Raw genomic sequence first — 24857 nt, forward strand, 5'->3', positions numbered from 1 at the left:
GGAGGCCATTAACAAAAGCAAAGATACTACGACATAGCCTTGCTGACATAAGAGAAATACTGTTCCCAGAGGTTAGGACTATATAAAAGTCATCAAAAAGGCTTTGAAGGAGAGGAGCTGGTTCAAGACCTGTATTTAGGTGCAGAGGGGCTTCAAAGGTCAGAAGAAGCTCCAACAATTTCAATAAACCCATTCGTGTGCACCAAAAAAAGGTACATTACAGAATTTCTGCCAATGTGCATCCGCCTCCACTCTCCCTCTTTTCATTATCTTTAATATACATCTACAATTTCACAAACACATCAGTATTCAAAACCATCATCTGGACCCCAGGGATGCCACAGGAAGCACAGCAGAACATCAAAGCAATACCTGCGCCAGCAAATCCATCATCATAGTCAAAGAGGGGCATTCCTTTCTGAGCAGAGTCCAACGTGTGACGAGAACAGCAGGCATGGGCGCTCTATCAATCACACAGCGCCGCCCTGCAGCCACCATCATACCCTGCACAGTCCAAAGGTGAGCGGACCTCAAGGGCCACGCATCTGATTACAAACCACAGACCACTGCAGATAAATAAGGACCAGGGAGGACACATTCCAGGGATACTCTGATTCTTGTCTAATATAAACAAGAGACGAGGTTCAAACTGTCACCCAAGCCACACACGTCTCCACTGTTGTGGAAGACCTGGTCCTCACAAAAATCTCATTAGTGCATTCGCATAAATTGTGTACTTTAAGGCTAACCGCCGCTTGGTACATATACAAGCCCCACGTCCAAATAAACTGTAACATTTCACAGTTCGCTGCAATTCATGTTTATTAATTGAACTTCAAAGATAAATCCGACAGCAGGGCAGCGGTTTTTCTCTCTGATTATGGAGAATTTGCAATCTGCAGCGGAGGGAGTGCGGCGTGCCTTATTGTTTCGCACATTTTGTGTAAAAATAGCCAAATTCCACAGCTGCTACTTCGACTTCCTTCAGTTAATAAGAGCCAGGTGCACCCTTCAGAATAAACAGGCATGTTCAAATATTTTCACAGGCTGCAGAGACAGAGTAAACTTCAATGTCAGCTATTCATCGCATTTCTACACAGGCAGAGCAAGGTAGGCTTGCTATGATATGTGCCAAGGTTTTAGACAATTCATCTGTACTTTCTCTGTGGGGACTTGAAACAAAGGCCTATGGGTACAAGGCCCTTTAACAAACCTTGTTAATAATCCGCCCACACCCTTTTACAGAGCTAGCATTGCTTTTCTTTCGATTGTTTGGTATACATGTGAACCATTTTGAGAGCTGAAATCCCTGTCTTCTCAAAATGGCAGGGGCTGGAACGGCTTCAGTGCTGAATGAATCATCTTGCTTGAGCGTGCAAGTCTGAAGTTAGAGCACAGATAAGGGCTTGACTTACACACTAAGATGAGGAGGAGAGAATATGAAGGAAATGTGTAATGCAACTGCAGGGCAAAATAAAAGAATCTCAAAAATCTCAAGGGCTCAACAACGAGAATGGTTTTGTGGACCTCTGAGTTTTGGGGCATCTGACATAACAGTCGTTGGCCCTGTTGGCCTATTGTTGCACTGACACTAAAGCTTATTGGTTGATCATATACATGTCTTGTGCAAACTGAAATATCTGCTCATAACATTAGCTGTAAGATAATGTTATCTAGCTAGCTAATATAAGCCAGGGCTGTCAGACATCACAATGTTGAGCCGGCATCGTGATGCCCCCCAATTGTCATCAGAAATGTCCGCGAAAGTCTGTGCACACAGCTCCAAGTGCAGCCCAATTTTTGTGACCGTGTGGACTGTTCGCATACAGCAGCGCAGGCGAGAAGTGAATGCTGAGACAGAGCAAGTCAAGTAGGTGATACTTGTGTCAAGCTCGTCTGTCCACGCTCATCCACGGTTGAGTTTACTTTGAAAGCTGTGTGGACGTGGCTGTGCACGAGACAGAACGTGATGCTGAAAGTGAAGAATTCCCAGGCCTTTAGTGCTCAGCTGCTGCGGAGCATGCCAAAATCAAAACTGCTGATGAGATGAAGACAAAAACATCTATTGGAAAATGAGAATGTTACGTTTTTAATTATATAATTGTTTTCAATGTTTTGGCAGATGGCCATCTAGCGAACTGGTTTACCCCCCTCCCCCTACATTTTTGTTAAAATGGATTTTAAAAAATCATGAATTAACATATGCCATTGCTGCCACAGTGTTACATTATACATTTAATTTTATTGCCATTTATAAACCTAAATTTAATGGTTTAAAAAAATTACACTACTGTTCAAAATTTTAGAATCAGTAAGATTAAGAAATTAATTCTTTTTTCATCATAAACACATTAAATTGACCAAAGTGACAGTAAAGACATTTAACATTTTTCAAAAGATTTCCATTTCAAATTAATGCTGTTTTTTTTTTTTTAGTTTTTTTAAACTTTCCATTTATCAAAGAATTCTGAAGAAAATATATATCACAGTTTCCACAAAAATATTAATAAGTTTCAGCAGCAATCAGTATATTAGAATGATTTCTGAAATTATTATATTATACTATTACTACTGGTCCTATAGTACTAACTAGTACAGACAACAGACAAAAAGGTCTTATTTTGAGCCCTTATAAGCTACTTCAAGCTAAGGCTCTGTATCTAAAGAAAGCAATATAATATACATAGTACTGTTATACAAAGAACTGCAGCACTAATATCTATCTTAAGATCTGTCAAAGCTCTTAGATATTGACTATTGACAGACACGAGCTATTTCAAGAAAGGAATTGGTTACAATTACGCTGCAGCAGAGCGGCTGTCAGATGTGGCCTATTCTACATTAGGATTGCAGGGAAGAAATTGATTTTTTATTGTCTTTTCTACAGTCGCTGCACACCATTCACACAAATCTAGTTTATTGACTTCAAAAGAGAGAGAGAGAGGGTAATCCATCATAGACATCAGACATGACTGCATATTACACATCACTGGCCAACAGACTTAACCAGCCACACACACACACACACACGCTTATCAAAAACAATACTGCACCTTTACCTGCTCAAGAGCAGTCCACAGCACATGCTCGTACTTCCAATACCAAGTCGATTTCCATTAACTTCAAATATAAAGCTGCCTAAAAGTCCCTGTGGGTCGTATAGTAGAGGGTGTGTTTTTTCCATTAGCCCATCCACCCGGTCCTGCCTGTCACCCAGACCTCTGACTACAGCCTTTGTCTGAGTTCACTGATCTGCCAACAAACCTAATCGTTAAACCCAATACGTTCAAGCTGCCTCATTCAATTGCAGGTCTTGCTTCGTTTTAAGCGTTGAAATGCTCCAACGTTTCTCCCCATTTCTCACAGGACACATAGAAAGACTGCAATTCTTACCTTCATGAGTGTGAGAAGCCCAGAGCTGGGCCATTTGCAAGCTGGCTGGGTTTGGGCCTCGAAAGGCTGGATCTGACGACCCATGAGCACTGGAGGCGCTGACGTATCCACCAAGGAATGGGCTAGAGGCACCTGGGAAGGCATCACCTGCGAAAGAGAGGATCAAACGTTTGCTTATGAAGTGACAGAATATAATGAAGCCGTAAAAAGTCCATAAGCGCTGTCATTTGATATGATGACATTCCACTCAGGAGAATAGCCTTGGCAAAAGTGGAATGATTAGTCTGTGAAGCTCTGTGGTTTTCTTTTGAAATCCAGGAACCGCAAACATGTTCCTATTGCCGGACGGCCTTTTAATTCCCTTCAAAAGAAGAATGTTTACCAAGAGGCACAGAAAGACCACAAACACAAATTGCTTTTGCTTGTAAACAAATGTCATGAATAATTATTACTCATCCTAAATGTTATGTTAACTGTCATTACAATAGCCACCAGATGTGCAGCTTCAAAATGGGGAACGTCTAAATAAGAGCATGTTTTCATCTTGCCGGCTTTGACATCGGCGCAAGAGGCGACGCAGAGACGTGTGTGGTATTCGGTCTGCTGCCTCCTCAGAGCTTTTAAAGTCGAACGGATAAAAACAACAGTGATAGTACATGTAGCGCCCTATGATTTCCACGATGCGGAAAATGCGGACAGAATCGTGTCATAAAAACAGAATTCACAGTTTAATGCAGAATGTCACGGAATTTGTCAAATTTTGAATGAATTAATCAAAAGTAGGTCATTACACTTAAATAAAATCACGATATGGACTAGTATCTGTAAATATTAAGCCGCAAAAGTCTATTTAAATATGAATCCTGCATGTTCTGACGCGCGGTTTCATTTACTACACACATACTGAAGCATGCGTGACGCTTGCGGTGATTTCAGCATCTACCATCTCACTAATGAGGATGTAAACACATGAACAACATCTCCAGAAGTACTCTGAAAGTCACTTCATGAGCATTAGACCATTTGATTTGAGTAAAACTAGCATCATATCACATGCACAGAACTGTCAATTTATTTGTGTTAACCCATCAACATAAAAGTGCGGTTTGATTTGAAGACACTGCCTATTACTATTTTTCAGAAGAATGTACATAGCCTACTACTACTACAAAAATGAAACAAACATTTTTTAAGGAATAATCACACAACACTTCTTCCATGTTTTAATTTTAATAGTAAATCCCCTTTGTTTGCCAAAAACTAAAGTTTGCTTAATTTTCAATAATTAAAAGAAAAAGTTTTATGCCTAGTGCCTACATTTGATAACCAGAAAAATTTAAATACACAATACAGAATTTCTGAGAAAAAAAAAATTCATAAAGAAAAGAAAAAAAAAATTATAAATTAAATGGTTTTATGCATTCAAATAATTAGACATGCTAAAACACAGAATTTGGTTAAAATAAAAAATATGGTGAGAAAAATAAAACATTTCATAGGGGCCTAAACATAATTTTTGTTAAACATTTAATAAATTGATGTGAAAATGTGAAAGTTTCATGATTTTAATTAATTAGACATGCTTTTTGATTAATACAATTTAATTAAACTAAAAAAAAAAAAAAAAAATCTAAAAAAAAAAAAAAAAAAAAAAACGGAATCCAGAAAAAATGGAATTTAGGAAAAAATAAAAATGATTTCATAGGGCTCTACACATGCCGTTTCTCCAGTGGGATCTGCAGAAACATTTACAAATGTTTGTTGGGTCTATAACACCTCTGGACAAGTCACTAAAAATCCAAGGGAACGGATACGTGGTTGAAGTTTCACCCTAATGCGGGACATTGCTTGCCTTTAAAACAACAAATTAAACTCTCAGGTTCATCCATACGCCACACTATCCATTCAAGCAAAACGTATAAACAGGGATGACCGAATTAATGAGGCCTTCCCCCCCAATTCCTTCAATACGACTGCCTTCGTTCCCACATGCCTTTCCTCAATTCAGTGTGAGAGGAGCACTTCACAATTATTACTCAAAACCAGAGATGGAGTCGGACACACTTTCACAGATACACACACAGACCACTTCCTCTTGTGCCGCAGACACCTTGGCACAATGGGTCCATTTTTTGCATCTGTAAATAATGCATTAGCATGACAAGAGGAGGAGGAACAACAAGGCATCAACAGCAACATGAGCCTTTTGTAGTCGAGGTTAGCATGCGATTAACCTATGAGGGAAGCAGTCTTGATCTGCTGATGAACCGTTAGGCCATTGTATCGCACATCGCTAACAGCAGATGTGAACCCTTTGGACTACATCTAAACATTAACCACAGGACAGATTATACCCCTAGATGGGGTGCAATGGAGAAGAGGAGATAGCAGAGCAGGAGGAGATCCATTCTTGGAAAATTTGGTAGGTTATTCTGTAGAATGCAAGACAAACACGACAATCTACCGTGTTTGCAATAACAGACATTTATTTCCTTGTGAAGAAAAAAAGAATATTATTACTATAAGTTCTTCTAAATGCAGGATCACACACCACTGGGCTTGTGACTCTAGATCTTTTGACTTGGCCAGGGGTGCATTTCAGACTTGTAGGGTTCACGTGAAAAGAAGCCACGTTTTTTTTTTTTTTTTTTTTTTTACCAATATGAGTCCAATCCTATAATGCAAAGAATGAGACATTTAGGAGACACAACTAATCCAAAGCAAAGAATGGTACATGTTTACAACAGGGTCATCCTCTTCCCAGGAGTGCAATGGTTACTGGGTAACTCAGCAACTGTCCAGTTTACGGATCACTCCTTATGTGGTTTGAATTTAAAACCTTTAGGGTTACTCTTTAACCATTACACCAACATACCTTTGTGAAAAGTATACTTGTTCATCAAATGTCTTATTTTAAATTAACAAGTGTTGATAAAGAGTTGCGTAAATATGAAACTGGGTCACAAGTCAGTCTGATTTGATTTGGAAATGATTCATAATTATTTCCAAAAATATGCCGAGGACTGCAACTGGAGATGGATTGCACTGTAGTCAAATATTAACAAAATACAACATCAGACTATACATTCACAGTCTCAAGAACTGAATTTTTGTTGAAGAAATTCAATGTACATTTAAAGACTTCAGATGCAAAAACAAATGCAAAAACAAAAGTCCATCTGAGATTTTTTTGTTTTAAATGAGCATTTTTATCAGACTCCTATGTTTAGGTTCAGTAATTTCACTTTGACAGCAAAGAAAGGATTTTTAGTCAGTTATTGAATGATGAATGGTTTTTCTTCATTATTAGGTTGAAGCACTTTACTCTTTACAACTTTAGGGATCTTATCTATTCACAAACAGCTTGTAACACTCCAAAGAGAAAGGAAAACTTGAAATCGCATCATATCACAACCTAAAGCTTTTCAATATGGTCCATGCTTGTCTATGGCTGTGTACTTCACTTTTGTGTGCGGCTGGAATGACTGAATCACAAGTTTGATATTATTAACATATTAAGTTATGGCTGACAACTAGTTTTCTTTCTACATTTCTGAAGGGTGAACGCTCCACTCAAAAAGGAATCACAGTCATGTCTGCGCCATGGCCTGTAACAAAAGCAGCAGCTCCTGTCAAATAAATAAAATGAAACCTCAAAGCTAGAATCTGTCTGTGTGCAGTTTCTGAGCGCAGTGTGAGAACCACAACACAACAGCAAAAAATGTTGCCCTGATCAGTGCCGCAAGATTGTTTACCTAGAAGTACGTCCAAGAAGGTCTCAATGGGAATTTAAAAAGTCAGTTGTTTCAAATTTTCTCTGAAATATTCATATCCCATCTGCAAACATTTCTCAGTGCCATATAATCCCCATGAACCCAGAGTTTGCAGGACACGTTAATTGTTTCCAATCACTCAGCTTTATAGCACTCACAGTCGTCATCTCAGATGCATGAAGAAAAACACAAGAAGTTCAGTAGGTTAGAAATAGTTCAATAGCTGAATAGGATACAGGAATTTCCTAATTGCTTTTGTTGCTGCAACCCAACAGGCCTTGTGGTGAGCTTTCGCAATTCCCCAACCAACACCCCTTATAATTAAAGCCAGACCCTTAAAAACAATTCAGAAAGAACTGTTGTAAATTAGAGAAAAGAGAGACACTAATTAGAATAAGGTCTTAAACTGAGGCAAAGAAAACGGGACCATTAAAATACTCAGAGCTACTCTTAACTGGTCCTTCAAAGCCCACCACCTGCTCTGAAAAACATAAAGAGCATTCCCACATGACAATAGACGACATTATGATAGACATTACAATGCTGTAGACGTAAAGCATGCTCAGCAGACCAATTCACACATCAAGGGGAAACCAGATTTAATGTCACTTAAAGCAAAGACCATGACGGAATTACACAAGAATGCAAAACATTGTGGAGAATATATAAGACATTTTAATGGTGAAATGCAAAAAAGTTACAATTCGTTCTTTCCTATCTAAAATCAAAGACCCCCCCTCATACATTTTTTTTCCTAGTATGACAAGCAGTTCCACAAATATGTTAAAATATGGAAGTTGGTTGCAATTTCCATTTCATGCCGACTCTAATGTGCAGACACAACTGTATTTAAAAAAAAAACAATACTAAAACTAAGTTGAGCAACATGCAACGATTATTCTAACATAGCAACACTGTTTCAGTCAATGGAAACATCTGTTTGTCGACCAATAGCAGAAACTAAATTATATTTTTATTATACCATAAACCCTAATATCTTCCAATATCATCTTCCACTCAAGGATGAAGCATTTTAAAAACTGAATTATTTTTTTTCTCTCATTGTTTTGATACCCAAATTAATAACAGAAGGGCATAATTCTTTGTACAAAATAAAAAAAGAGATTTAACAAGGGCCTTGCTAGTTTCTGCTATTAAAAAAAAAAAAAAAAAAAAAAAAAAAAAAAGACGTTTACGTGCCAGTCCCTTTTAACTTAGCCTACTGGTAGTCCATGATTATGGTGGAAGACAGCAGTTCAACTTTTACTACTAGCCTACCATTAAGAATTAAACACCATCCTTGTTGAGCAAAGCAACACTCACTTGGGGAAAGCATACATTTAAGTTGTTTTTTATTAACCTCTCTGATGTTTTTGTAGAATTATTTTTGTAAGCATTCCTATCTAAGTAGGGGTGTAAGAAAATATTGATACATGTAAGTATCGCGATATTTTGTTTGGTGATACTGTATCGATTCTCAAAAACGGAATATCGATATTTAAAAACAAAAAACAAAATCATACAAGATTCATGGCAATTGTTTCATTTTGAGTTTGCATCCCGACTGCTAGATAGCAGTCTTCATCTCTGAACTTAAACAGTGACATAATACTAATACTAGCATTAAGGCACGCCACTATCGTTAGCATTAATATAGTTCGCTGCCAGTAATGGAGGAACAACGAATTATTCCAGTTCCAGCCTCGGTGTACAAAGCTAAAGTGTGACGTCATTTGGGCTTTTGTGGTAACGTCCACCACGGGACTGCGGCGCGGGTGACACCTCGGTTCCACCGCTTACTGCGTCCCGTGTGAAGTGCCTTCGCGTGGTGCACAGCGGGCGGTAGGATTGCTGCGCGGCTGCAACTTTCTCTCGTGGTGGGGGCATTTTTGTGCAGTTTGGGCGGTGCTCACGTTTTCACATTTTAATGGCCCAATGGAAAAACGAGTAATTTGGGATTCTATCTCAACTCAAAGCATCACCAGCAAAGAAACAAAAACATGTCAAAATGTACAAGTTCTAACAAGTCAACCTGGATCTTATACAATACACTGAATTCCTGCACCTCACTCACACTGCAGGGCTCAAACTGAAAGTTTTGTTCAGATGTTTTGACAGGAAAAGAATGACAAAATAATTGCTGCCTATAGTGGTAAATCTAACATACTGAGGTAATCTCTGTCTAATAAACAAGCTTCTACGCGTCAAGTTTAGGCGTCAGTGCCTATTCAAATACCGAGCCTACAACTGTGTTAAACAATGTGTCTGGGCAGCAATTCATCCTAGAAAATGGCAAGGATTATACATGGCCCTTTGTTGTATACAATAGGGAATGTTTAGTTTTGCATGCAGAGTTTGTCCTTTAGTTTGAGCAGAATAATATGTACTCAGAGCATATGGGAAGTAAATATGATTCAGGACAAAACTTACTTTTCTTTATTATTTGAACAGACTTGAAGTACAAAGACTCAACTAAATCTATAATCTAAATAAAGTATGTGTTCTATTGCTGTCAGAGGATATTCCTTTAAACTCCACCCAAAGCCTGATTGGTTACCAAGAGAAACATGAGCCAGCAATAGAAAGGTCAAGCACATTTGTGACCATCAACATTCAATCCTTCCTTTCAAGACAGAATGCTGTTAAAGTTACAAAAGTAGCATTTGTTCACAGCGTTTTTTTAAGGTGCTGCCAGCAGCCAGAGTCATGACCTTGCAGCCAAAGAATGACATGCACGTGCAATGAAATTTTGCAATTTCTTTGCAATTTCTTGCCCACAATGAAACATGAATAAAAAAAAAAAAAAAGAACACACACACACACACACACACACACAGCATGGAATAAAAACACAGAGGCAGCTCTGTATTATGTGGCAGCTTTCCAATCATATCTACTTCAAACAGCTGTGTGATGTAACATACTGCCCTAGTAACATTAATATCTGCACTGAAGAAAAGCTGCTCATCACCTTTTCATTATACAAGAACAACATTGTACATCAGTGACATGGAAAATAAGGCTCCCTGTCCAAATTTAAGATCCCACCATTCCAGATTTTACACAGGGTGCTGTGATTTCACCCTTTCATCTTTCCTCAGACAAATTAGCACATGACGACAAATGCCTCAGGAGAAAAAAAAAAGGTTCCTGTGAATTATCATTATTATTATTGAAGAATAAAATAAGAACAATGGGAAAAGAGCACATTTCCATATGAGTAGAACATTTTTTTATGATGATAAATTTCTAAATAATGAAAAAAATAAACTACAATTTAAGTAGAAAATATTCCGGACCACTGGAAATTTCTTCAAACTGCTACTGTACTGCAAGTTCTAGTTTAACAAAATCCAAATCAGATAGCATTTTCTTTTTTTTCCTTTTTAAACTTCATACATGGCAGCTGATGAATGCAGCTTCATATACAGCAAGCCTAGCAAATGTTTGAGAACTCATAAATAACACTAATAAATGAATTGCTTTACCAAGATTACTCAATGTAAAATTAGTTACTTGACTGCAGGTTTAAAGAACAAAAGGCAAAAGACATACCACTAATAATCTATGTAATTAAGGAAACTGAACAAATACAACAGTCTGCATTTGGTAAATGTCTGCCACAACTGGACAAGCTAAAATAGTACAAGCGTCTTCAGCACTTTGTTGCAGGCACTGCAACTGGAGTCAGTGATATGAGAGCAGGGCTGGCTTTCATTTCACATCCTTTGTTAGCTTTTCAGAGGCACAGCCTAATCCCAGGTCAGGTCACTGCTACCCTGTGTGGCCCTTCCCCCAACACAAACTACCCCATCCTCATGCAGGCCGGCCCCAACACCCCCCTCACTGCCCTTTGGTCCATCCTTCAGACCTGTGTGCACATGCAGTCTCATCAGCTTCAGTTGAGAACACTAATTATTACTGCTAGTAGTAGTGACTCAATGTTCTGTAAAATGCTATTATCAGGCTATAAAATAATTTTTAGATACCAAATTTTATATATTTTATATATATATATATATATATATATATATATATAACTTCCAGCAAAGCAATCACTGGGGCAAAGGTTTGAAAATCAAACCGAAGAAAAACTCATAAAATAATAATAATAATATGAGCTAACATAATTGAACCCTAATATAAATGTAATATAATACAATGCAATATAGTGTAATACAATATAATATAATAATGCATTATTACTTAGTGTTATTGTATAGCAACTTGGTATAGTGATGCAAAACAGTAAATATCTAAAATCCCAATAATAAATGTGAAGAGAGCAAATCTAAATGTGGCATAAATCAGCTGGCTATTTCTGTTTTGTCTTTTAGAAAAGAGATCCAAATTAGACAGCACAGACATACTGTAGTTTTTCTAGGCCATGAGGTGCTTCAATATAGAAACTTGATCTTATCAGCCTTCCAATCACTTACAGTCAAATTACATTTTAATAACTTTTTTCCCACTGCCATCACTTCTTGCAGATGTTAAATCAAGGATGTTCCATTTCCCACTCTTGCTGTACAGTGGGATCATTCTAAAGGGAATTTTGTATTAGTTCCTGGCCCTCCCAGGATTTTTTTTTGAGCAGCATTATGAAGGAAGACTAAAGATCAAACGTTCAGAGAAAAAGACTTCAAATAAAGCAAAACAACAAAGAAAGAAAGAAAAAAAAAAAAGAAAAGAAAAAAAAAAAAAAGAAAAAAAAAAAACTCAAAATCATCCGGATACTTAAAACAGGAAAAAAATAAAGCTGCAAACACCCCCGGTGAGACCCCAGCACTCCTCATAAAACACACTCACATGAGCACGTCTAACAGCCAGGGCAGTTTATTTCAAATGTGCGCAGCGCATAACCCATGTAGGATGAGCAAATGGGGTCTACACGCCAGGACACTAAACACTTTATGTTTAATTCAGAGGAAAGTCAAGGCTGCAGGACGTTTACACACATCCTCCCCCCTCCTGCTCTCTTTCCATTAGACCCTTCGCTCCCGCCATACCACTCAGGATGAGAGGGGGTTGGACTCCTGCATTTTACCATTCACCCTTTCAGCTGAGCTCCTCGCCTGTCACAGTAGATCACAATGAGGGACAGGTCTCATACTGTCTACTACGGCTCGCTGCTAGCCCACGCTGCAGGCAGACCACAGAGTAAGTTCCACTGCCGTGATACAACCAGACAGCTGTGAGGACGGTCACACATTAATTCGGCTCTTGCCACATCCCATTGCTAAACAAATGGCAACGATCACTGGTTCAGCTCTTTCCCCCTCTGTGCTCTTTACAGTAAGGTTCCTGTAACCTTGAAACCTCAGCATACAGAGCGGGAAAGGATAACACCTGGATGGCAAAGGCCATTTTTACAAGTGGGTTTCCCCCCTAAAAACACCCTTTAGGTTATAAATGAGCGTTTGTTCCCTTCCTGATTAAGGCAGCACAGCCATTTCTTTAGGAGTCATCAAAATGATGGTATAGCATACAGCTTATTAAAAGGAAATGGCTGAAATAACAAGTGTAACACAACAGAAACGTTCATGCCCGGCTCTGGATACCTGCACTCTGCTGTAACAACAGGAAAGATAGTTCTTCAAAAAAAGAACAAATGCACATAAAACCTAGCTGCCATTTGGGTTTTAGCAAAAAGAGGGTGCTCAAATGGAATCAATAAAACAAAACCCAAAATCTATAGGGGAGTGTACCATGTGGAGGCAGTCATTCCTATCTTGAGGCCAAACACCAGGGTCCTCTATTAAAAACAGCCTTTAAACCACCAGCAGGGCTGCAACCCCGGGATCCTCTGGTGCGCCATATGAAAATCAATCAATTGTACATTCCAAAAGGTAGCGCACTTCAATGGCATATCAAGCGAAGATTTGCATTTTCTCATGATGTTAAATGAGTGGGCTGTGGAGTAGAAAGGCACGTTTCATGCATTATGTTTCAGCATGTTCAACAAACATTAACGTCCCCCTATTAGTTAGGCTATTACAATTACTAAGGCTAGCATTACTAATATAACAAAAAAGTAAAAAATAATGGATGCTTGTTCAATCTGAACAATAAACAATCACTGACTCGAGGACAATGAGAAAGGAAAAACCATCAACCAGAAAATGCAGGTCAAAACGAACTTGGTGAATCATTCTCTGAGGCTCAGGAAGCCATTTAATCTTCAGATTAATATCCTTTAAAAATCTCTGAACATGTCAGCCATTACACAGTCATTGAGCATTACACAATTTAAACTTGTTCTCCATCATAAACTTGTTCTCCTTCCCAACAACAAAACAATCATCTTGATTCTAATGTCCCTGAACTACAGTGTCATGAAAGGGGAGTATATCCATCTAGAGCAATCACTTTAATTACACTGTCATATAAACTGCATTATATAAAATAAAGAAGACTTAAATGTAATGTTGTAGAGATGTGCTTGCTACATTCCTTCTTCAGTGGGATGTTAAGTGTTAAATGTGAAGACCAGCAGATGGGCAGATTATATTATACAGCCTACCTATAAAATGCTCCTGGATTCAGGTTTCTCAAACCATTTCTAGAAGTGCTCAACATCCGCTGCCATTTCCTACCAGACGCCCAAAAGCTCAACTTTAGGTGATGATTCATATAATTTATGCCATGTTCACAGGTCTGTTTTAAATTGCTGCACTGTAAATATCAAGAGGTGTTCAAAACATATCAGTTGATCTTTAGAAGCACATCAAATGAGTAGGTAAATGCACAAACAGTCTAAGAATCAGTTACATAAAAGGCAGAGATAAACCTTAACAATATTTTGGAAGTTAAAACAAAACTCCAACCCCTGCAATTCTATTAACATTATGATGATTTACAGTTCATAAACAATGTGTGCAATGCAAAGGGCCCTTGTCAGATTACAGATAAATCCTGTGAAAAAAAAAAAAAAAAGAGCACTTCCTATAGAAATGCTCTGCAACCACATTTCAGTAAAAGCTTTCCATAACAGCAATGTAAAGCATTAAAGTTAAGGGGAAAAATGTTGTCACTTTGAAATCCAAGAATAACAGCCATCTGGTGAGTTGGATTCATGCGCGAAATTTTTGGAACAAGTGTTCAATGTTGTACATGTTTGCTTCACAAGCTGGTGCAAAAACTCAAAAAAGGTACACCCACCCCTTTCCCAAAACAGAGCCACACTTACACTTCACTTCATCCTGCTCAAACGTCTCTTCTCAAGTTTAAGAGACAAATAATATTACAAACTAAATCACTCATTAACACGCTTCTATCCTCACCACAACTACTACTGCTGTTATTCTTTTTTTTTTTTGCTGGACAATTCTAAAAGCCTTACAGTATCAAACCGTACAAGCAGTGGTAAGTAATGCAGTATGACGAACAGCTGGGTGAAAACCAGCACAGTTCTGAAACCTGTTGGGAAGCACACATATGGCACAAACTCAGATTGCTTTCTTTCCACACCACATGTACAAGACCATGTACATTCAAGACTCAAATTACATATTTTCATACACTCCGCATGAAATTCCAGGCATGAAGTTTTGCTCACATGCCCCTCAAGTCTTTCACCATGTGACTTGGTTTAAATCCAACAAACCAGAAGCCACCATCCCTTGTTATCTGGCGCTGAGACTGGGGTTCAAAAGCAGCCTTCCTTCACAACTTCAACATGTCAGTGTACAAAGTGCTTGAAAATATAATATAAAAAGCTCACTTCCCAACATTGTGCCCCATACGGTGAAAAATTTTGAATTACATCGCACATACAAGCTGCTCTTAACTCTGTTCAACTCATGTATCTAGTCACAAAAACAACATATTCCATAGAATCTGGTGAACCAACAGAAAAAGAGACTGAAATCTGTTTTCTCTTTGTAAGAGAGGAAATTTGGCTATTGAACAGTTATTACTGGAAAGAATGGAATGTTCAGGCAGTTCCCAGGAAACTGAGTCATTCCATAAACATTATGTATGTTCACTCATTACAGTTACGCATGAAGACCACTTATGAAAAAGTCACTAAATACAAACAAACATGTCATTGACAAAGTCAGTGTGATGACCACTTGCAAGAAGCAGATTTTAAAAATAACTGCAGTTATATAATATTGTCAGAATTACATGTTTTACAGAATTACATCACAGACACTGTGATTCACAGACAGAGACAATGTTTTAGCACATGTAATGGACGATTTTAAAAAAAAAAAGCACATATTTGGGCTCATGAAAAAAAATGAGTATCAAATACCCTTTGAATGTCTTGTTTCTATTGATACTTGTACACAAGATATTACAAGATAAAGATAGACCTGCATGTGCACAAACACAACAAAATACATTTTTTTTAATTCTTTAAAGAAGTAGATGACTCATCAAAGCTCTGGGAAATAATAATAAAACTATCATCTCTGCAAGGGCATCCAATAAGGATAAAGTGCTGCCAAATGCAGTGACAATTTATTACACTACCCAAATCTTATCAGTATAAAGCATCCAATAACACCATGTAAAAAAAAGTCATGGTAGTTGAAGGCTAGGGTGACTAAAACTCTCTCAGATAGATAGATAGATAGATAGATAGATAGATAGATAGATAGATAGAAATAAATAAATCAACAATATACTAGTGAAATAACACAATCACTTTTTCATAGTTACTACCACTGATTTTTTTCAACAAAAAATGCCAGCACTGTTGTCATTTGTGATCATCTTTGATGTAGATGGTGTTTTTTTCTACATTTGTAACAATCATTTGCATTGGGTCCAACCCCAGGACACAAGACAGCTATTCTATATGGCATCATTAACGCTGTTTGGCAGTCATTTGTTTGATGAAGACTTACGTTTTAGAATTTTTACCAACTATAACAATAAACAACAATTACTGCATTATTTGAGCAACATAAGCTATAACATTCATTTCAATTACTGCACGACAGAAACTACCGTTTCACAACAACTGACTGAGACGGTAACAGAACCTCAAATCTATTAGCTGCAGAAACATAACACAACAACAGTTCTTTCTCTGAACTCAATATCCTTGCACTAAAGCTTTTTTGCAGTCTTTAAGACATCACAACAATTTTTTTTAAATCAGCATCCAATTAAACACACACACAAAAAATGGCCCAACGCTTATACGCAGCACAAATTAGTGGATTTTTCCTGAGGAGGGTCATTTTCATTATATTTTCAACTTTTCAAATTATTTGGGTAACACTTTAGTCATCTTATAATGACCACAACATACATATATCTGTTTCTTAATAAAGACAACTACTAAAAATACATATATTATGACTAAATCACACGAACATACAACGGTTACTACAGAAAATTCAGCTGTATGCATCTAAATAACAGCACATTTACAGAACGAAATGCAGCATCTTGGCAAACATAATTTTTCTTTAATATGCAGTTTAGACTTTTAAAGAGCATTTCTAAACACAAGGGCCCGACGCTATGACTTAACTGAGTGACAGGGAAGGCAATAGTTCACTCGGGAAGAGGAATAATTGTAGTGTTTGCCCCAGTCAGAGAGGGGGAGCGATGGAAAACAAATGGGGCAATTTCAGCCATGAATCTATATTGTCGATTTTCATTAGATGCTAGTTTAAACATTAGGTCTTTTGCCCAAAAGACACCTTGTGTTTTACTCAAACAGCTGAATAATTCAACTTGCGCCAACATGCATTACTTTCCACGGTTTTAGCATTTTTCTTTAGTGCTGTTTGCGAGCGAGGAGAGAAGATCTGTACGGGTGATTTGAGCGCTGATAATACACTGCTTTTAAAAACAACTGTTCCCATAAATGTTTATGAGAACATCTGAACGCCAATGTGTATATGTTTGTGTTTTTCTGTAACCGAGGGCGAGTCCTGTTTTGTGAATGGTAGTAAGTTATATATGAAGACGAATCATTACTTGTATTTTATCCGTGTTTTATAAGTAACGTATTCGCGCACATATACCATCCGCATACACTTAAAAGTATTAAATCATTATTAATTCCTCCCCATGTTTCTGTAAAGTCTAAAGCGATATAGCGTTAAAAAAAACAGCACTGCAGATCGTTTACAAAACGCTAAAAAAGTTAAGTAGTGACATTTTTGTTATGCTGTTTGCTGAAATGCTAAATAATAATAATAATAATAAAAATAAAACTGCACTTACTATGGTGAGAATGTAGGTTCATGGCCGATGAGAGATATTTTCCAGTGTGTAGAGTCGCCGGGTGCCCCGCGCCCAGATGACCGGGAGACGGTGGCATTCTGCCGGCCGCAGCGGCCGCGCCGAGCCGGTGTGACTCCATGGGCAGCCCCGAGAGAAGGGGCGGCGGTACGTGAACAGATCTGGGGGGTCCGAAGTCTCGGCCATCCATCATCCACAATGACCCAACTTGATCAAAGAAACAGTCCGGGTAAATCCGAATAAGCCAGTCTTTATGGCTATAATGTCCCTAGATTCCCAGGCAAATCAGTGTCCTTATCCGGCATTCTGCCGACCTACAAAAACAAAACAGAAGAAGAAATAGTCTCGATAGGTGCGGACCACTACTGAAATGAATCCAAAATTATACGGAGATGAACACAAGCAGTGCTGTCATATAATGACGCAGTTTTAATCTCAACTAGATCACTGGAAAAAGAGAGTAATCTTCTCTAGTGCGAGCGGTGAGGGTGCAAGCGGACATCAAAACGTTCAATATCACTCGCGAAAAGTCCATTTTAGGATAAACAGACGGCAATGCCTCTCGTAATCTGCTTGTAGGCAGAATATCGGGCGAAAATCCAGCCTTTCGGTGGAGACGTGACCGCTCGTTCGCGCAAAGCGACCTATAGGTTCATTCAAACGGATTACAAACATATTTAAAATTGTCCGTGTATAAACGGTCAAGAGCGGACAGTCCGCGTGCGTTTAAAACACGCGAAGTGCACGTATACAATAAAAACAACATTCTATAAAACGGACGGATTTAACCACCACCACTGGCGAGTTTGCAGATCTAAAACTGTTAATAATTGTAAAAAGATTTTTTTTTTTCCCACTCTTTTTCTTGCTTCTTGCAGGCTGCCTTTTAACGAACTATATCATTGACCTCTGCCGAAACGTTTGTCTGCAAACAAACCAGGTTTATCCACTCCAAATGGGCTACGGCATAACGCATTTAACTCTATTTTAATATCTATCTAGACAAGTAGATTATCACGGTAGCCTCCCAGAAACATGCATACACAAGCAGCTAATACCTTTCTGAACAGTTCACTGCAGCCTGAAGGTTTAGGCGTTATTAACTTAAACAAATGGTTAATTTTAAGATCTGATGAGGTGGTTCCACTTCTTTTCCATACATGATTTCACGTATTACTTTAGTTATTACTGTCAATACATTAAAAAAAATACATGTATAGCCTATATAATGCCGTATCCAAACGTCTGACCTTTTCACATGGCAACTTCCAAATTTCGAGATTAAGTAACTGGTATCAAAGCGCGACAGAAAACAAACTTTAGATGCGCGCATGTTATCCAGCCATGCTTCATGATGGCAACACCAACCCGACCGAGAGCCACGTTTCAAACTTTCCCGTTTCTATTTCCAGCAACGAAACTTTAATCTTTCGAGCACCGCGTTTTAGTGAGACGCAGATAAAGCAGTATTAAACTGAGCCAAACTATCCCCCGCCTTTTCACCGCGAAAACAGCGCGTTGTTTTTATAAAGTGTCCCCGATGTTGCTTCGTAAACATCATGTTACTGTGTATCGGGTCATGTGCGGAATGATAGCTGGCTACGTCTTACTTGAAATGGCGACTCAGTTTATAAAATCCAATTTCTTCGCAAAATCCGTGAGACCTGTGGTGGAAATTTTCTTAGACTCCATTTACAAACCATCCGTAGTTACGCAGAGCGAGAGCACATACGGGGAAAGGCCCTGTGCTCAAACCACCGTAGCTCTCGGTAAACTCTTCTGCAATGAAACAAGCATTGTTTAACAAGCTCCGCCTCCGCGGAACTCACTCGACGCGTTCCACAACGGAACATGTGATTGGTCTACAGAGGTGTCAGTCAACTCCATGTAAACACGTTGGCTCCTCGCCAGCTCTATAAAACCAATTATGGAACAAGGAGGTTGAACTGTTTCAAGCCCCCCTTCCTTCAAGACTTGAATGATCAAAACATGCGAAGAATTTTTGGAGGGCAGTTTCAAGGCTGCTCAGACTCGACTCATTAAAAAGATGGATGCGGACCTGGTTATTACTCAATGAACACACACTACATGAGTCCAGTCTCTAAAGCGTTTATGGTATGAGTTGCAGGCCTATTTAAGTAACGTTAGCTCGAACCAAGGATTTTCGAAGTTGGGTCCAGAGACCGCAAGGGGGCGTTTGAGGTTCCGCGAAAAATTAAGTTATACATTAACTTAAGATATTAATTATGTCCGCTTTATCTTGTATTATCTGGTACTATAACACTTTCATTATGTTTTTGGAAATTGTGAGATAAGCCAAACTATTTTATTTTAGTTTTTAATAAAATAAAGTTAGCCTATTTAGCGTCTCAACACACAGATTCAAGAATAGTTTGCGATTGTACTGTAGGCCTATCTTTCTATTGTGTTTTTCCTTGCTACTGTTGTCTTCAGGTGGCACACCCAGGGTGCAAGACAATATTGTTTAAACCGCTAAGTATATCGAAAAAAAAAATAGAAAAAAATTACCCTGTCAAACTATATATTTAGCTGATAATATATTATTACTTTGCTTTGGCTTTTGTACAATGACAATATACATGTAAACTTTTATATTTAGGAAACATAATGTGGTCTTATAATAGCATTACTAGTTTAATATTTTTACACACAGTATAAAAGGGTCTTTATGGAAATATAATCCTATTTGGTGGTTCTTAAAAAAAGGTTGAAGATCCCTGTCTTACATTAATGTGAAGTTGAACACATAGGATATGAGATTCTCTAAAACACTTGACTGAAGGCTTATTTCTTTTTCTTTCTTTTTTTATTAATTTTCCTTTTATATAGAAATAACATCTTTGCAAATGATGTATTATTTTACTAACCAGGTATAAAGTAGTGCATGTGTTATTTGTTAAAATGGGAACATTCCCCTTGTCAGTGGTATGTTTCTTTAAAAATAAAAAAAATCCAAAGGGTAATACAGAGAAGCTGTAAAAACGATTAACGTTACTGGAGATTCAACAAAATCATAGGTTGTGAAACACGCTCAAGAAATGAATATCAAAGTATATTTTTTCAGTTTTCTGAATCACCCGTTCAGTTTCCCTGTCAGTCATTCAAGCATGACATCACGATTTCATCTGAACTTGAACTACAAACTCTAGGACCAATCGATCAGTTCACGAGACCTTTCCACATTGAGGAAAAAAAAAAAAGATTAGAAAAAAAAAATGCGCGGTTTCTAACCGCCCTTGTCGTGCTCCTCTCCAGCCAGTGAGGCGGTTTCAAGGCGTCCTCGTGACGGCAGTGGAAACGGGTCGCACAGGAGGAAAAGACCTAACAGTTACGTGAATTCTCAGGTTTGAAAGAGCATACCTCAATTGCAACTCCTACTTTTTAAGGAGAACATTTTCGGGAAAAACACCGTGCTTCGGGACTGGCCGGTTTCTCCAAGGACTCACGGGAACAATAGCGCTGATTTGCTGTGGAAAGCCCTCGGCTCGCGGTCATCAGCGCAGCCCTGCAGCTTCACGCGTCTCTGAATGCGTGCGGTATTAATGAGCAGTGGAGCGGTTCATGTTGGCGATTTTAACTGTACTCCTGATAAAATACCAGCTTTCCTTCGGATGTTGCTTAACATACAGCTGTTCGCCTTTCCCAATTCATAAAAATCAGCATGGATTGTTGATTTAGGATACTTTCTTGCGTCCATTGTTCTTCGTCTCGATGGTTAAAGGTGGGTCTTGAATGCGTGTCGTGAAAATAGACATTTACATATTTACCCAGCCTAAGTTTTTAATGCTTCTTACGATTATCGTCTAAATGTTCTGCGGCACAGTCCATTGTGCTTATAGTCCATGGACCGAAATCAGCCGAATATTCATTAAATATTGGTTATATTTATTAAGAAAATTAATATAATTATAAACCATATTATTGTTAAATATCGAGAAGCCCAAACTGTACAACAATATACATTTCAAATGAAATCATGAATTGATTGAAGGGCTCTTACATGAGGCTTTTATTGTATTTTACCCATAGTTATGTTACACAGATATTTTATATTTATTTAAACGTGGTCTTACATGCCTATAACATTTTATGCCTTAATTGCCTAAAAGCAGTGAGCAATGTTTACAAACATAAAATTATTAAAATAAATGAAATGAAAAAGAAAATGTCTGGTGTATTGGATGTAACACACTCACTTTTTTTTTTTTTTTTTTTGCTGCAAGGGCAAATCTTGCTACAGCTTGCAGTCTTGCACAACAATCCAAACAGTTTACAACATGTTAGAATCTTCTGAATGCTCCAGATGGTGGCAAAAAAGTGAATCTAAATAAAATAAAGATGTTTTAAGATTATTGCCAGTTGCACTGTCCATAATCTGATAAGTTAAAATAAGTAAAAGGTTGAACAAATGTTTACACAATTCTCACGCAAACCATGAACTGTAATGTACGGCTTGACAGGAAGAATTTTGAGCAATGCAAATTTTTGTTTATTTAGACCAGAAGGGAGCTAAATCATTTAATAAACAAAGTACAAAAGTAAAACCCACATGCTTTGCATGGTGTACGTAACAGGCCTTTTTCCTGAAATGTGCAAATATAAGCAACCTAATGTCCTCCAAGAATCTGCAAGTCATACTAGCTTGACATCACTTGTTCAAGTGAAATGGAAGGTAGATGTTTGTAATTATAATGCAAATGCCCACAAAATTAACGACAGAGTTAAAACATTGATACTCGATCACCATTGACACAAATTGGCAATATAGTTTAATTAGCTTCTGCGTCTTTTTACTTTTTTCTTTACAACTCTCTCTCTCTCTCTTTCTCTCTCTCTATATAAGCATCGTGTAGCTTTTTTTTGAAACTTCATTGAGATATTGAAATATGGTTTGTGTTCACAATTCAACAAAAATGAATGGTATTGAAAGATCAAATGTCTAAGAAATATGTAAACTTGCTGCACAGAAGAAAGTATAAATATCTTGTGATGTGATAATTATAAAAGAAAAGTGTTTGTCAATTTGGCAGGAATATATGAGGAATATATATGGCATATCATCGAGGTTCCGAAAGTATATATATTAGCTTAACCTACATCCTCTAAGAAACTTGCCTGGGTAAACATTTATTTTTTTGGGAAGGGACTTAATGGACATGCTGGGAAAATAACCTACAATCATGAGGGAATCGGTTTCCTGAAACAATAGACTTCGACTCTTTTGAGGGCATATGAACTCCTGACATTTCTAAAGAGAACAATTTCAACATTACATTTATGTTCTTGGCAGACACATTTTTACCAAAAGAAGTTTCAAAAGTAACAAAAGGCCTAACTTCTTGCAACCAAAGATATAATTCTATAATGTTTAGCAAAAGGTCAGTTCTTTAAAATAAAGATATAATCTGCCTCCCACAGCCTCTGTTGCTTTTGAATCAAATGACTCATGGCAGCCACTGTGTGTGTGTGTGTGTGTGTGTGTGTGTGAGAGAGAGAGAGAAAGAGACAAAAGATAAACAGATTGTTGTGGCTGCCTTTTTTCCTAACCATCTCAAATATATCTGATTAAGTGCATGGTTTGAAATCAATGCAAAAAGAGAGGACTAATTTGAGTATTTTTGTAATTGTTTATATTACTCTCTCTGTGTGTGTGTGTGTGTGTGTGTGTGTGTGTGTGTGTGTGTGTGTGTGTGTGTTCATTTGAGTAGGTAATTGTGTATAAAATGGTATAAAAACAGCAAAGAACTGGTGGCTTTACTTGCTTTAGCAAATCAGTTACAGGCCAGTGAAGGTTGTGTGTAAAGAAGACCAACTCGTGATGATTTCACCTGGCCTGTTTGCAGTATTATGCTGCATGTGAAATTCTAAATTTCTAAATTTAATGTCACTAACTTATTAATTGCGACTGTGGAAAAAATATGTTTGTTTTTATAGAATGAAAAAGATCGTGATTCGGTTAAAAAAAAAAAAGTGTCATGAGAAACAGCCCCATCTAAAGGTAGCAGCCAAGGTCCTGAAAAGCGAGGGGGAGGGCTGACCTTAGCAAGCTATCCAGTTCAACATACTTGTATCTAACCTTGATATGTTAACAGCTGGCTAAGCTCGTTTTATAACTTATTACCCTATCATTTTCATACCTGTGAGGAGTAGAGAACTGACCCCTCCTTATAGAAGTATGACAAAAAATAGACGTAAACTAAAGCACCAACGTTTACGCTAAGATCACATTACTAACTCTGCACATGAACAGAAAAGCTCACTGTTGTGGATGTTAACCAAGAGTGCAATCTTTTCTACTCCATCAGCAATAAAGATTACTGTTTATCAACAGATATAATTTACAGTCAAGGGCAAAGTAATGCCAGTGCTGTGACTAAGTGTAGTAGAAGTGTTGTGACAACCTTCACCATTTACACGGGTCAAAAGTTTAAAATAACTAAGCCTTTTAAATGTTTTGAAATGAGTCTCTTATGCACAAAATACAGTAAAATAGGGATATTGTGAAATGTAATAACTAATAATAAATTACTTTAATAGCTTAAATGGAATAAATTACATTTTAAAATACATTCAAACAGAACACAGTTATTTCAAATTTGAATAATAATATTTCACAATATTGCAGTAGTTTTGAATGTATTTTGATCACATAAATGCACATAAATGTTTTTAAAGCCATATTTTCACTAATATTTTAAATAACTAAATTTTAAAAGTTGGAAATTCTAGCAAAAATTATTCACATCATAATACAAATCTTCAGATCTCGAGAAATCAGAAACTGAATTTTTAAAAAGATGAAAAAAATTATGTTTATCAATAATGAATGAAACATTTATTATTATGATCATGTCGTACATAACACCAGCAGTTTTTCTTTGTGCATGAGAGATGAAACTCTACTCTTTGAAGTAAAAGTCTAATTTGCTGGTAACCGTGTTAAACAATTTTCTAAGCTGGAAATTTTTTGCAGAAACGGCAACGCAAGGGGAATGCCTGTGTGATATTTTAAGAGAGAAGTTTTTCTGGGTTCATTTGAACCCTCACATCTGGCAGAGCGAAACCTATACAAATATATTTTCAAGAATTGGCATGCACAAGTAAAAATGATGCCTTAAGTTCAGTCATACCAGTTTGATTCCAATGGTTTTTTTCTGTATCTGTGATTTCAGTCACACAAATGCTGTACATTGGTCCCCTGGGGAAGATGTAATCTACTTTACTGCTTTATCTGCAGTTTATGGAGACACAACTGCTTACTGGCAGAATACCTCAGTGTATCAAACACAATAACCAGCTTAGAGATCTCGTCTGAAACAGGACAACCCTTTTCTACATCGCTAAACATGAGGAAGTCTTTTTGTATTTTGAATGCCACTTATGTGAAATATAATATGTTTGGATACAGAATTTATTGCACCTTACAGACTCCCATTTCTAAGGGATCCTTGATAGAAA

At 37.5% G+C, this 24857-nt stretch overlaps 1 protein-coding gene across 4 annotated transcripts in view; it reads right to left on the reverse strand.

The window, feature by feature from the left end:
* The window catches only part of LOC109113387 (trinucleotide repeat-containing gene 18 protein), a 62492-nt gene extending 41396 nt beyond the window's left edge, over positions 1-21096 (reverse strand). For 3 of the 4 annotated variants that reach the window (XM_042721346.1, XM_042721340.1, XM_042721322.1), the window contains exons 1-3: positions 18989-19178; positions 17361-17692; positions 3394-3540 (exon numbers count right to left, since the gene is read on the reverse strand). In XM_042721346.1, coding sequence (XP_042577280.1) covers positions 3394-3540; positions 17361-17571 — 358 coding nt within the window. In that variant the 5' untranslated portion in view covers positions 17572-17692; positions 18989-19178. Of the gene's footprint in view, positions 1-3393; positions 3541-17360; positions 17693-18988; positions 19179-20759 lie in introns of those variants that run through there. The other variant, XM_042721331.1, reaches the window with a different exon arrangement.
* Positions 21097-24857: the final 3761 nt, after the last annotated feature.

This window comes from Cyprinus carpio, chromosome A3 (assembly GCF_018340385.1).
Source record: "Cyprinus carpio isolate SPL01 chromosome A3, ASM1834038v1, whole genome shotgun sequence".
Lineage (NCBI taxonomy): Eukaryota > Metazoa > Chordata > Actinopteri > Cypriniformes > Cyprinidae > Cyprinus > Cyprinus carpio.